The sequence below is a fragment of the Pristis pectinata genome, chromosome 9 (assembly GCF_009764475.1).
Source record: "Pristis pectinata isolate sPriPec2 chromosome 9, sPriPec2.1.pri, whole genome shotgun sequence".
Lineage (NCBI taxonomy): Eukaryota > Metazoa > Chordata > Chondrichthyes > Rhinopristiformes > Pristidae > Pristis > Pristis pectinata.
Genome location: NC_067413.1, coordinates 102,325,496 through 102,337,656, shown reverse-complemented (window position 1 = coordinate 102,337,656; position 12,161 = coordinate 102,325,496). Strand labels below are relative to the sequence as shown.

General features: G+C 42.2%; 1 protein-coding gene across 1 annotated transcript in view; it reads left to right on the top strand.

Annotated features, from left to right (window-relative positions):
* avl9 (AVL9 homolog (S. cerevisiase)) overlaps window positions 1–12,161 on the top strand; it is a 172,546-nt gene that overhangs the window by 140,489 nt on the left and 19,896 nt on the right. Inside the window, exon 14 of the mRNA XM_052022816.1 lies at window positions 501–554. Within this exon, the coding sequence (XP_051878776.1) occupies window positions 501–554 (54 nt within the window). The remainder of the gene's footprint in view (window positions 1–500; window positions 555–12,161) is intronic.

Below are 12,161 nucleotides of genomic sequence, written 5' to 3'. Positions count from 1 at the left end.
ACTGTGGAGCATCTTTCTCAAATTTTACTGCTCCTGGAAATTCAACTTCACTTTGGATCTTCTTTATGATGGCATATGTACCATGATCTTACCCCTTCGATTACAGAAATGTTTTGATGGAAATTAAATTTGTTTCATTTAGAAATCTTCAATTTTGCCAATTCAAAACTTGCAATAGACTCTGTGAAATTAATGAATGTAAAATTGGGTTTTAAAATAGGTGCATACTTGAGAAATGTTAAGCAGAGCTTTAAATAAATGAATAATATCTGAATTCTTTGATAGGGTTGGAGCCAAATAAATTTCCCAGAGGACATTATTCAGTTGAAAGTATGTGTCAGATAGACATGCATCTGATTTTGGATTGATAAGCTAATTGTAGGAGGTGATTAGTTTTAATTTGAAAATCAATACTTTTTGAGCAATGTGAATCCATTGTATGTTAGGAAATGGCTCTTTATTGAACAAAGAATGTTTTCTTTGTTTTTTCTCTTTTCCAGCCATCCATTTCAGGGGCATTACAATGTATCGGATGTCAAACTAAGATTGTCACAGTGAGTAGTGTCGAAGTTGAGTTTCTATGTTCTTAGGTCACTTCCAAATGCAGAATTTATTTAGACTTCCAAGAAAAAAAATGTTAATTAGCCAGTTCTGAAGAAATTTTCCTCATTGTTTTCATCTTATCACATAAATCAATAGGACATTTTACAAACAACATGAGGCAGGCAAAACAAACCACACAAAGAATTTTGTTCCACCCATCAACATTCTTGAACTTTTCCCTGGTATGGAAGGCTTGTCTCAGACGTGCATTTCACCTAAAAGATGCAATGCAGAAAAACTGGGTGAAGCTTATTACTTGGCAAACATCACTAGCAATGATTATCTGATTATTTTAGAGTCATAACATACTACAACAGAGAAACAGGTCCTTTGGCCCATCCAGTCCATGCCAACCTGATTTTGTGTCTCGTCCCATCTACCTGCACCCGGACCATATCCCTCCAAATCTCTCCCATCCATGTACCTATACAAACCTCTCTTAACTATTTACAATTGAACCCTCATCCACCACTTCCTCTGGCAGCTCATTCCACACTCGCACCACCCTCTGAGTGAAGAAGTTCCTCCTCAGATTCCCCTTAAATATTTCACTTTTCACCCGAAACCTATCACCTCTGGCTCTATAGTCTCACACAACCTGAAGGGAGAAAGCTTGCATATGCATTCACCCTATCTATACCCCTCATAATTTTGTATACCTCTTTCAGATCTCCCCTCATTCTCCTGCACTCCAGGGAATAAAGTCCTAACCTATTCAACGTTTCCCAAGAACTCAGGTCCTCAAGTCCCGGCAACATCCTGTACATTTTCTCTGCACTCTTTCAAGCTTATTGATATCTTTCCTGTAGGTAGGTGACCAGAACTGCACACAATACTCTAAATTCGGCCTCACCAAAGTCTTGTACAACTTCAACATTACATCCCAACTCCTGTACTCAGTGCCCTGATTTATAAGGCCAATGTTGTCAAAAGCGCTCTTTATGACACTCTGTACCTGTGATCCCACTTTCAAGGAATTATGGATCTGTATTCCCAGGTCCTTTTGTTCTACCACACACCTCTGAGCCCTACCATTCACTGTGTAAGTCTTACCCTGGTTTGTCCTCCCAAAGTGCAGCACCTCAAACACTTGTCTGCATTAAATCCCATCTGCCATTTTTCAGCCCATTTTCCTAGATCAAGATCACATTGCAGGCTTTAATAGCCTTCCTGGCTGTCTACTACACCCCCAATCTTGGTGTCATCTGCAAATTTGCTGCCAACAACAGACCCTGCACCGATCCCTGCGGCACACCACTAGACACAGGCCTCCAGTCAGAGCGACAACCATCTACTACCACTCTCTGGCTTCTCCTGATAAGCCAATATTGAATCCAGATGGCTACTTCATCCTGAATACCAAGCAACTTAACCTTCTGGAGCAGCCGCCCATGCGGGACTTTGTCAAAGGCCTTGCTACAGTCCATGAGGACAACATCCACTGCCTTTCCCTAATCAACCTTCTTGGTAACCTCCTCAAAAAACTCTGTGAGATTAGTTAGACATGACCTACCATGCACAAAGCCATGTTCACTATCCCTAATCAGGCCCTGTCTATCCAAATACTTGAATTTCCTATCCCTTAGAATAGCTTCCAATAATTTACCCACAAATGATAGCCTATAATTTCCAGGCTTATTCTTCGAGCCTTTCTTAAACAAAGGAACAACATTAGCTGTCTTCCAGTCCTCCGGCACCTCATCTATGGCTGAGGCTGTTTTAAATATCTCTGCCGGGGCCCCTGCAGTCTCTGCACTAGCCTCCCACAAGGTCCGAGGGAACACCTTATCAGGACGTGGCATTTATCCACTTTAATCCGCCTCAAGACAGCCAGCACCTCCTCTTCAATAATCTGGATATGGCTGATGACCTCACTACTCTTTTGCCTCAGTTCTATAGTCTCTGTGTCTGTCTCCAGAGTAAATACAGATATAAAAAATTCATTTAAGATCTCCCCAATCTCTTTCGGCTCCACGCGTAGTTGACCACGCTGATCTTCAAGAGGACCAATTTTGTCCCTTGCTACCCTTTTGCTCTTAATATAGCTATAGAAACCCTTGGGATTCTCTTTCACTTTGTCTGCCAGAGCAACCTCATGTCCTTTTCTTGCCGTCCTGATTTCTCTCAAGTGTTCTTTAGCATTTCTTATACTCCTCAAGTGCCTCTTTTGATCCAAGCTGCCTCTACCTGATATGCACCTTTTTCTTTACTTGGGCCTCAATATCCCTCGATAACCAAGGTTTCCTGAACCTGTTACCCTTGCCTTTATTCTAACAGGAACACATAGATTCTGTACTCTCAATATTTCACTTTTGAAAGCCTCCCACTTACCAAGCATCTCTTTGCCAGAATACAGCCTATCCCAATTCACACCTGCCAGATCCTTTCTGATCCCATCAAAATTGGCCTTCCTCCTTTAGAATCTTAACCCTAGGACCAGTCCTATCCTTCTCCATGATTATCTTGAAATTAATGGAATTATGATCACTAGATCCAAAGTGTTCCCCTACACACACTTCTGTCATCTGCCCTGTCTCATTCCCTAGGAGGAGATCCCGTATCATGCTTTCTCCAGTTGGGACCTCTACACATTGATTAAGGAAACTTTCCTGAACACATTTGACAAACTCTATCTCATCTAATCCCTTTACAGTGTGGGAGTCCCTGTCAATATGTGGAAAGTTAAAATCACCTACTGTCACAACCTCATTTTATCATGTATCATATTGTAATTTGTGGAAGTTTAATTTACCAAATTTGAGTATTTTTCCAATGCTAGTAATGTTACCACATTTCAAATGTACTGGCAGTGAAATTCTGTAGGTAACCCTAAGTTTATAACTGCCATGATGCGAATGCAGGTTCATTCCTCAATTGCTCTTTCTCCAGTGGTCAGCAGATGGTTTCGGACAGGAAAGGGCTTTTTTTTTGTTTATTCATTTAAGTCTGATATCTTGTACATAATATCTTGTATGTTTCACTGAAAGCAGGTAAAATTCTGAAAACTATTAGAAGCACGAGGCTGGAATATCTAATAAAATAACGTTATAAAAAGTTACGCAGGATACATTTAGAAGGAATCTCATTAGACAAATTGCAGCTGTATAAAACTTTGGTGAGACTGCATTTGGAGTATTGTGTGCAGTTCTGGTTGCCCCATTACAAGGAGGATGTGGAGGCTTTGGAAAGGGTACAGAAAGGTTTACCAGGATGCTGCCTGGTTTAGAGGGTATTAGCTTGAAGGAAAGGTTGGACAAACTTGGGTTGTTTTCTCTGGAACGTCAGAGGCTGAGGGGAGACCTGATAGAAGTTTATAAAATTGAGAAGCATAGATAGAGTAGATGGTGAGAATCTTTCTCCCAGTATAGAAATGTCAAGCACCAGAGGACACGCATTTAAGGTGAAAGGGGGAATGTTTAAAGGAGATGTGCATGGCAATTTTTTTACACAAAGAATCATTGAGTCATACAGCACAGCACAGAAACAGGCCCTTTGTTCACCATGTCCATATTATTATACCCATCTGTGCTGACACCATCATAATTATAAAGCAGGATCACAAATGTAGTAGTGTTAGGATTGCTCCCAGTACCTTTTTGCTAATAAGTTACAAGAGGATGGAGTAAATTAATATATGATTGGAGATATGGTGCATGAAGAAAGCTGTTAGATTTTTGAGACTGTTTCTGAGCAAGTTGGGCAGGTGACACCTCAGTAGAACTGTGACCAATATCTCTGTTGAGGGATGGATGTTGTTCATGGTTTTGAGGAGCCTTTACACCAGCTTACTGTGTGGGTGCTGTTTATTATCTTACAAAACTTTTGAATGGTCCTTGCAGATGTGAGGGCAGGGCAGGGAGGATTGCTGGAGGGAGGGAGGTAGAAATGTTGCCCCACTACTTCAGAAAAGAGAGAGAATGTGGAACTACCAATCTGTTAATCTGATGTTGATAGCTGGGAAAATGCTATAAAGGATGTGATATCAAGACAATCAGAAAATAATACTTTGATTGGGCAGAGTTAACATGGATTTATGAAAGAGAAATCATGTTTGGCTAATCTGCTGGAGTTCTTTAAGATGATATCTGGTGAAGCAGATGAGCGGATCCAGTGGAAATGGTTAATTTGGATGTTCAGAAAATTTTTGATAAGATCCACTCACAAGGTTGGTAAACAAGGTGAAAGCACGTGGAATTGAGGGTAATATACTAGTGTGTATTGAAAGTTGGTTAACAGATAGAAAACAGTGAGAATATGGTGCCTTCTCAGGTCAGCAGGGTGACTCATGGGGTACCTCAAAGTTCAGTGCCTCTGCACCAACTATTCACAATCTATAATCTATATTTTGGCTGAAAAATGTGACACTTCCAAGATTACTGATGATACAACACTGTGGGAAGGTAAGTGGTCATGAGAATAGATGCCTTAAGGGGATACATTCGATCTAAATGAGTGAGCAGCAACACAGAATACAATGTGCAAGGGACAGAAATGCTGGTAATTTTATAATACAGTGACAGATGAAAATTGTTGATGATCAAAGGTCCTTGCATGCCCTTGTACACAAGTCACTGAAAGCCAACATGCAGATGCAGCAGGCGTTGGAAAGGTTTATGGTATATTGGATGGTATTGATCACAGATTTTAGTAGAAGAGCAAAGATGTCATATTACAATTAAATATGATGTGGATCTTATTTAATTGTAATATTACATCACATTGAAATGTACAAAATTCTTAGGTTGACAGAGTAGATCTGGGGAGGAAGTTTTCCTTGGCTAAGGAGTCTAGAACTTGGGGTCACAATTCTAAAATAAGGGTAGGTTGTTTACAACTGAGATAAAGAAAAATTTCTTTATTCAAAGGACAATGAATTTTCAGAATTCTTTACTCTAGTGGCTCTGGTGGCTAAGTCATTGATTACATCCAAAACAGAGAGTGATAAATTTATGGATATTCAAGTAATCAAGGGATAATGAAGGAAAGTGAAGAGACAAGACACTACAGATGATGGAATCTGGAGCAACAAACAATCTGCTGGAAGAATAGTGGGTTGAGCAGCATCTGTGGTGGTGGGGGGAAGGAATTGTTGACATTTCAGGTTGCAGCCCTGCATCAGGACCTCCTTGGTCCACCAATGGCCTACTGGCCCCTGTTGCTCCACTCCCCCTCCCCGCTTTATGCTGGCTATCTTCCCTCTCGACTCAAAAAGGAAGAAATTGTTGTTTGAGGCAAAATATCAGCCATGATCTTGTCGAAGGACAGAGTGGGCTTGAAGAATCAAGTGACCTATTCTATTTCTGTTCTTATTTCTTATGTTCTTGCACCATGTACTATTCCATCTTTCACAAGTCTATGTGATATCCCTCAAGAATTGAAAAACCAGCTAAAAATTCCTGATAATGACAGGTATAAGAAATAATTGGGAAAATCCGTTCTGACCTGTCTATGTATTTGAACTAGTTGAGGAGATCAATCTGGTCCTAGGTTCTCTGCGGTGCTTATCTAATATTAGACATGATGTTTGCCCTGACCAGAAACAGATCAAGCTCTTGCTTGATGGAATTTAGTAAACGAACATCCACGGCAGTCTTGAGTTCCTGTGATAGAACTGCCTCTTGACACCTAACGTGGATCTGGCTTTGCATGACTTAGAATTGTAACTTCTGGTTCTCCTGCACCTATTAAAATAAACTATCAGTTGTCACACAGACTATTGCAAATAGTTGTAAATCTTTGTAATTCATGCCTCAGAAGATTGTAGATGCACAGCCATTGGATATTTCCAAGGCTACAACTACTAGGTTTTTTTAAAAGGATTATCGGTATCAGGCAGGAGAATGATTTGAGATGTAGAATCAGCCATGATCTTACTGAAGGACAGTAGGCCTGATGCTGTTTCCTTTTTTTGTTTGTATATATAACTAACAACATACTACTTCATATTTACATTATGCACATGGCTCTGGGTTGGGCATCAATATCTGGATTGTAATACATTTATGATTTATGAAATGGACCTGTGCATCTGATTCATTCATATTTTTGCAATTGCTTTAGTCTTTTCACATATGTGAAAAAGTATAAAACAAATGCAAGTTTTTTTTTGCAGTTTAGCTATAAAACTTTGCTTTAATGGTTAAACTTAAATATAGACACAAGTATTAATCAAAAATAGTACTGGAGAGTTACTTGAGATAGAAGATTAGCCCATTATTGTAATGAATCGGGCTCAAAGGGTTGAATAGCCTACTCCTGCTATTTCTTATCATCTTTAATGTTAACCCTTCAAAGTTAAAGTCATCAACTGGGGCAAATCTAATCTTGATAGCATTAGAGAGGAACTTGCAAAGGTTGATTGGGAGAGCCCACTTGCAGGTGAAGGGAAGTATGACGTGGGAGGCTTTTAAAAGTGAGATAGGGAGACTTCCAGGCCAGCATGTTCCTGTTAAAGTGAAGGGCAAGGCTGGAAGGATTGGGAAACTCTGGTGGACGAGGGATATTTGGGCTCTGGTCAAGGAAAAGGAGGCATATGTCAGGTGTAGGCAGCTGAGATCAAGTGAATCCTTTGAGTATAAGGGATGGAGGAATACACTTAAGAAGGAAATCAGGAGGGCAAAAAAAGGACATGAGATAGCTTTGACAGAATGATACCACTTTTAAAAGCCTCCCACTTGCCAGACATTCCTTTGCCTGCAAACAACTTACTCCAATCAAGTTTTGCAAGTTCCTAATACTGTCAAGATTTGCCTTGCCCCAATTTAGAACTTCAACTTGCATACTAGATCTGTCCCTTTCCATAACTATTTTAAAACTAATAGAACTGTGGTCACTGGTCCCAAAGTGCTCCCCCACTGACACCTCAGTCAACTTGTCCTGCCTATTTCCCAAGAGTGGGTTGAGCTTGGCCCTCTCCCTAGTAGGGCCCTCTATATATTGCCTGAGGAAACTTTCCTGAATGCACTTAACAAATTCCATCATGACTAGGGCCCTTAGCACTCTGGCAGTCCCAGTTTATATTTGGAAAATTAAAATTCCTTTCTATAACAACCATATTATTCTGCAATCTTCTGCAATCTCCCTGCATATTTGTTGTTCTAATTCCCATTGATTATCAGGAGGCCTATAATGCATCCCAACAAGGTGATTATCCCTTCTTACTTCTCAGCTCCACCCATAAAGCCTCACTCAACGATTCCTCAGAAATTTCATCTTGTACTACAGCTGTGAGGTTCTCCTTAATCATAAATGCAACTCCTCCTCCTTTCTTTCCTCCACCTCTATCCCACCTACAGCACCTGTACCCCAGAACATTAAGCTGCCAGTCCTGTTCTTCCCTTAGTCATGTTTCTGTAATGACTTTCATATCCCAGTCCAATGTAGCTAATCCATGCCCTGAGTTCATTTGCCTTACCTGTCAGGCCTCTTGCATTGAAATACAAGCAATTTAATCCAACAGTCTTTCCTTGCTCCCTGCCATGCTGCTGCCTGTCTTGTCGATTGACCTTACTGTCACTGAATTCTGTTTCAGCTTCCAGCCTCCCATCTGCTTCACTCCTGATTTGGATCCCACCCTCCTGCCACCCCAGTAGCACTAGCAAATTTGCCCACCAGGATATTAGTTCCCTTCCAGTTCAGGGGCAACCCATCCCTCTTGTACAGGTTGCCTCTGTCCCAGAAGAGATCCCAATGGTCCAAAAGTCTGAAGCCCTGCCCCCTGCACCAACTCCTCAGCCACACATTCATCTGCCATATCCTCCTGTTCTTACCTTCACCAGCTTGAGGCACAGGGAGTAATCCACAGATCACTACCCTCGAGGTCCTGCTTTTTAACCTAACTCCCTATCTTCACTCCGCAGGACCTCATCCCTTTTTCTACCTGTGTCATTTGTACCAATGTGCACTACGACTTCTGGCTGCTCACCCTCCCCGGAGAATGTTCTGCAACCGCTCAGAGACATCCTTGACCCTGGCACCAGGGAGGCAACACACCATCCTAGAGTGCCTTTGTGGCCACAGAATCTCCTGTCTGCCCCCCCTCTCTCTACCTATCACTACCGTCCTTTCTGCCTTCACCCTTCCTGCTGAGCCTCAGAGCCAGTCCTGGTGCCACAGACCTGGCTGCTGCTGCTTTCCCTTGAAAGGTCATCCTGCCCCCCACCACCACCCACCCCCCCCCCCCCCAACTCCAAAACAGTGTACTTGTTTTGTTTTTCCAGGGGAATGGCCACAGAGGAATCCTGCACTTTCCTGACCCTAACCTTTCCTGGTGGTCACCCAAGGACCAACAGCTTGCACCTTGGGTGTGCCCACCTCACTGAAACTCTTGTCAATGATGCTCTCAGCATCTCAGATGATCTTGCGTGTGTCCAGCTCCTTAACACGGTCAGTCAGGAGCTGGAGCTGGACACACTTCCTACAGGTGTAGACCTGGGACACTGGCAGTCTCCTGATCTCCCACATCCTGCAGGATGAGCATGCCACTGGCATCACTGCAACTACAAAGGTTAAAGTTGAGAAACCTTACCTGTGTTTACCTTGACCCTTGCCTTTGCTCAGCCTCTTCACCAAAACCTCAGAGCCAAAGCCTCAGCACTTTGACCTCAAACACCACATTTCAAACTCAAACATTAGGGATAGTCAGCATGGCTTTGTGCGTGGGAAATCGTGTCTCATAAGTTTTTTGAAGAGGCGACCAAGAGGATTGATGAGGACAAGGCAGTTGATGTGTTCTACGTGGACTTCAACAAGGCCTTTGACGAGGTCCAATGTGGTCCAGAAAGTTAGATCACATAGGATCCAGGAGGATCTAGCCAATTGGATACAAAATTGGTTTGATAGAAGGAGTCAGAAGGTGGAAGTGGAAGATTGTTTCTCATTGGAGGCCTGTGACCAGCAGTTTGCCGCAGGGATCAGTGCAAGGTCCACTGTTGTTCGTCATCTATATTAGCGATTGGATGTAGTTGGCATAGTTAGTAAATTTGCAGATGACACCAAAGTTGGTAGTAGAGTGGACAGTGAAGATTACCTGAGATGATGATAGGATCTAGACCAAGAAATGGCAGATGGAATTTAACTTGGACAAGTGAGAACTTTTCCATTTTTGGCAAGGTACTTGGCAGTGTGGAGGAGCAGAGGGATCTGGGGGTTCATATTCACAGTTCACTGAAAGTTGCCTCACAGGTGGATAGAGCAGTTAAGAAGGCCTATGGGATGTTAGCTTTCATAAGTCGTGGGATTGAGTTTAAGAGCTGCGAAGTGATGATGCAGCTTTACAAAACTCTAGTTAGACCACACTTAGAGTACTGTGTTCAGTTCTGGTCGCTGCATTATAGGAAGGATGTGGAGGCGTTGGAGAGGGTGCAGAGGAGATTTACCAGGATGCTGCCTGGATTAGAGTGTATGGAATATGAGGAGAGGCCTAAGGTGCTAGGGCTTTATTCACTAGAAAGGAGGAGGATGAGAGGAGACATGATAGAGGTATATAAAATATTGAGAGGAATAGAGAGAGCAGACAGTCAGTGCCTCCTTCCCAGGGCACCAATGCTCAAGACAAGAGGTCATGGCTTTAAGGTTATGGGTGGGAGGTTCAGGGGAGATGTCAGGGGGAGGTTTTTCACCCAGAGAGTGGTTGGTGCATGGAATGCACTGCTTGGGGTGGTGGTGGAGGCAGATACATTGGACAGGTTCAAGAGTTTGTTGGATAGGCATATGGAGGAATGTGAGATAGAGGGATATGCGGGAGGAAAGGGTTAGATAGTGTGAGGGTGGTTTGATGGACGGCACAACATGGTGGGCCGAAGGGCCTGTTTTGTGCTGTATGGTTCTATGGTAAGTTAAACCAGGGCAGGACCTGCACGGTAAATGACAGGGCCCTGGAGAGTGTTGTAGAACAGAGCGACCAAGGGGTACATAGAACATTACAGCACAGAACAAGCCCTTTGGCTCATGATATTGTGCTGACATTTTATCCTGCTTTGATATCTATCTAACCCTTCCCTCCCACATAGCCCTCCATTTTTCTATCATTCATGTGGTTATCTAAGAGTCTCTTAAATGTCCCAAATATAGGCTGAAGGGCCTGTACTGTGCTGTAATGTTCTATGTACCCATAACCTCTGCTGGCAGTGCATTCCATGCACCTACCACTCGGTGTGAAAGAAAAACTTACCTCTGACATCCCCCTTATACCTTCCTCCAATCACCTTAAAATTATGCTCCTTTGTGTTAGCCATTGTCACCCTGGGAAAAAGTCTCTGACTATCCACTCAATCTATTGTTATGGACTCAGTGAAAGTCCCTTTAAGATAGAGAGTGTGTGTGTATGTGTGTGTGGGGCGTGCTTACGTCAATAGAAGATAAAGGACGTAATGACGTTGTTGAAGAAGTTAGAAGAAGAAAGAGAGAGAGAGAAGGGAGAGAGACACCAGCCTGCTTGTTTTCTCTATCGATGGATGCGAAACAATAACTGTGTTTGCCACTGAAATCCATGTATGGAAGTTGGAAGTAATCCGGTGGAGTTCACTTTGTTGCTGACCTGTAGAAGGAAACAGGTATTTGTGTGTGGACGACCACGGTTCGGATGCTTTTCGGGGTGAGGAAGTCACTACCGAGTAAACACTGAAGTGTCGTTTGGGTTCCATCGTGGAACATTTGGATTTCGTATGTACTCTCTCTATGTTTTTCTACATATACATCTTATCTTCAGACAACGGTGGTTGTTGAAGAAGCCCTTGCTCATGTTTCACCTTATGGCTTGCGGAACTGAACTTTAAGAACCATTCAGGAACTGGGAGTTTTGGACTTTGTCACACACACACACGAAGAGTTTAGTTTTGGGGTTAACGTTCGAGGTTTAACATTCTTGAATTCTAATATACTAACATTTTTTTTTACTTTTATTTTACGTATTATCATAAGTAGTGATTAATAAAATAGTTTTTAACACTGAATCATGCTCAGTGTGTTTCTTTTGTTGCTGGTTCGTGACAAAATTGGGGGCTCGTCCGGGATATTTTGGTTTTTTAGTTTCGATGGAACAATATTTGGTCTAAATTGGCCTTCCTCAACATCAACATCAGGCATTCTAGAAACAACCTTTTCACCATCCACCAAGGCCACAACTGAATCCTTCTCATAATAAGGTTTTAGCATGTTTACATGACAGAGTTGTGTTTTCTTGCGTCTATCTGGTGTTTTGATTATATATGTTAGATCAGTCACTCGAGATTCAATAACATAGGGTCCAGAAAAACGAGCTTGCAAGGGATTATTTTAGCTAGGGAAAAATACCAACACCTTTTGCCCCACTGCGAATGTCCTAGGCCGAGCACGTCTATCAAAATATGTCTTCATTCTTATCTGGCTTGTTTTCAAATTCTCTCTCGCTAGCTGGCAGACTCTCTCCAACCGAGTTTTAAATTTTTGGACATAGTCCAACAGACTCAAGTGAACTTCCTCATTAACCCATTTAACATCGGGAAAGACAATCAGCAATCACATTATCTTTGCCTTTAATGTGAGTTATCATGAGATCAAACTCTTGCAAAATTAAACTC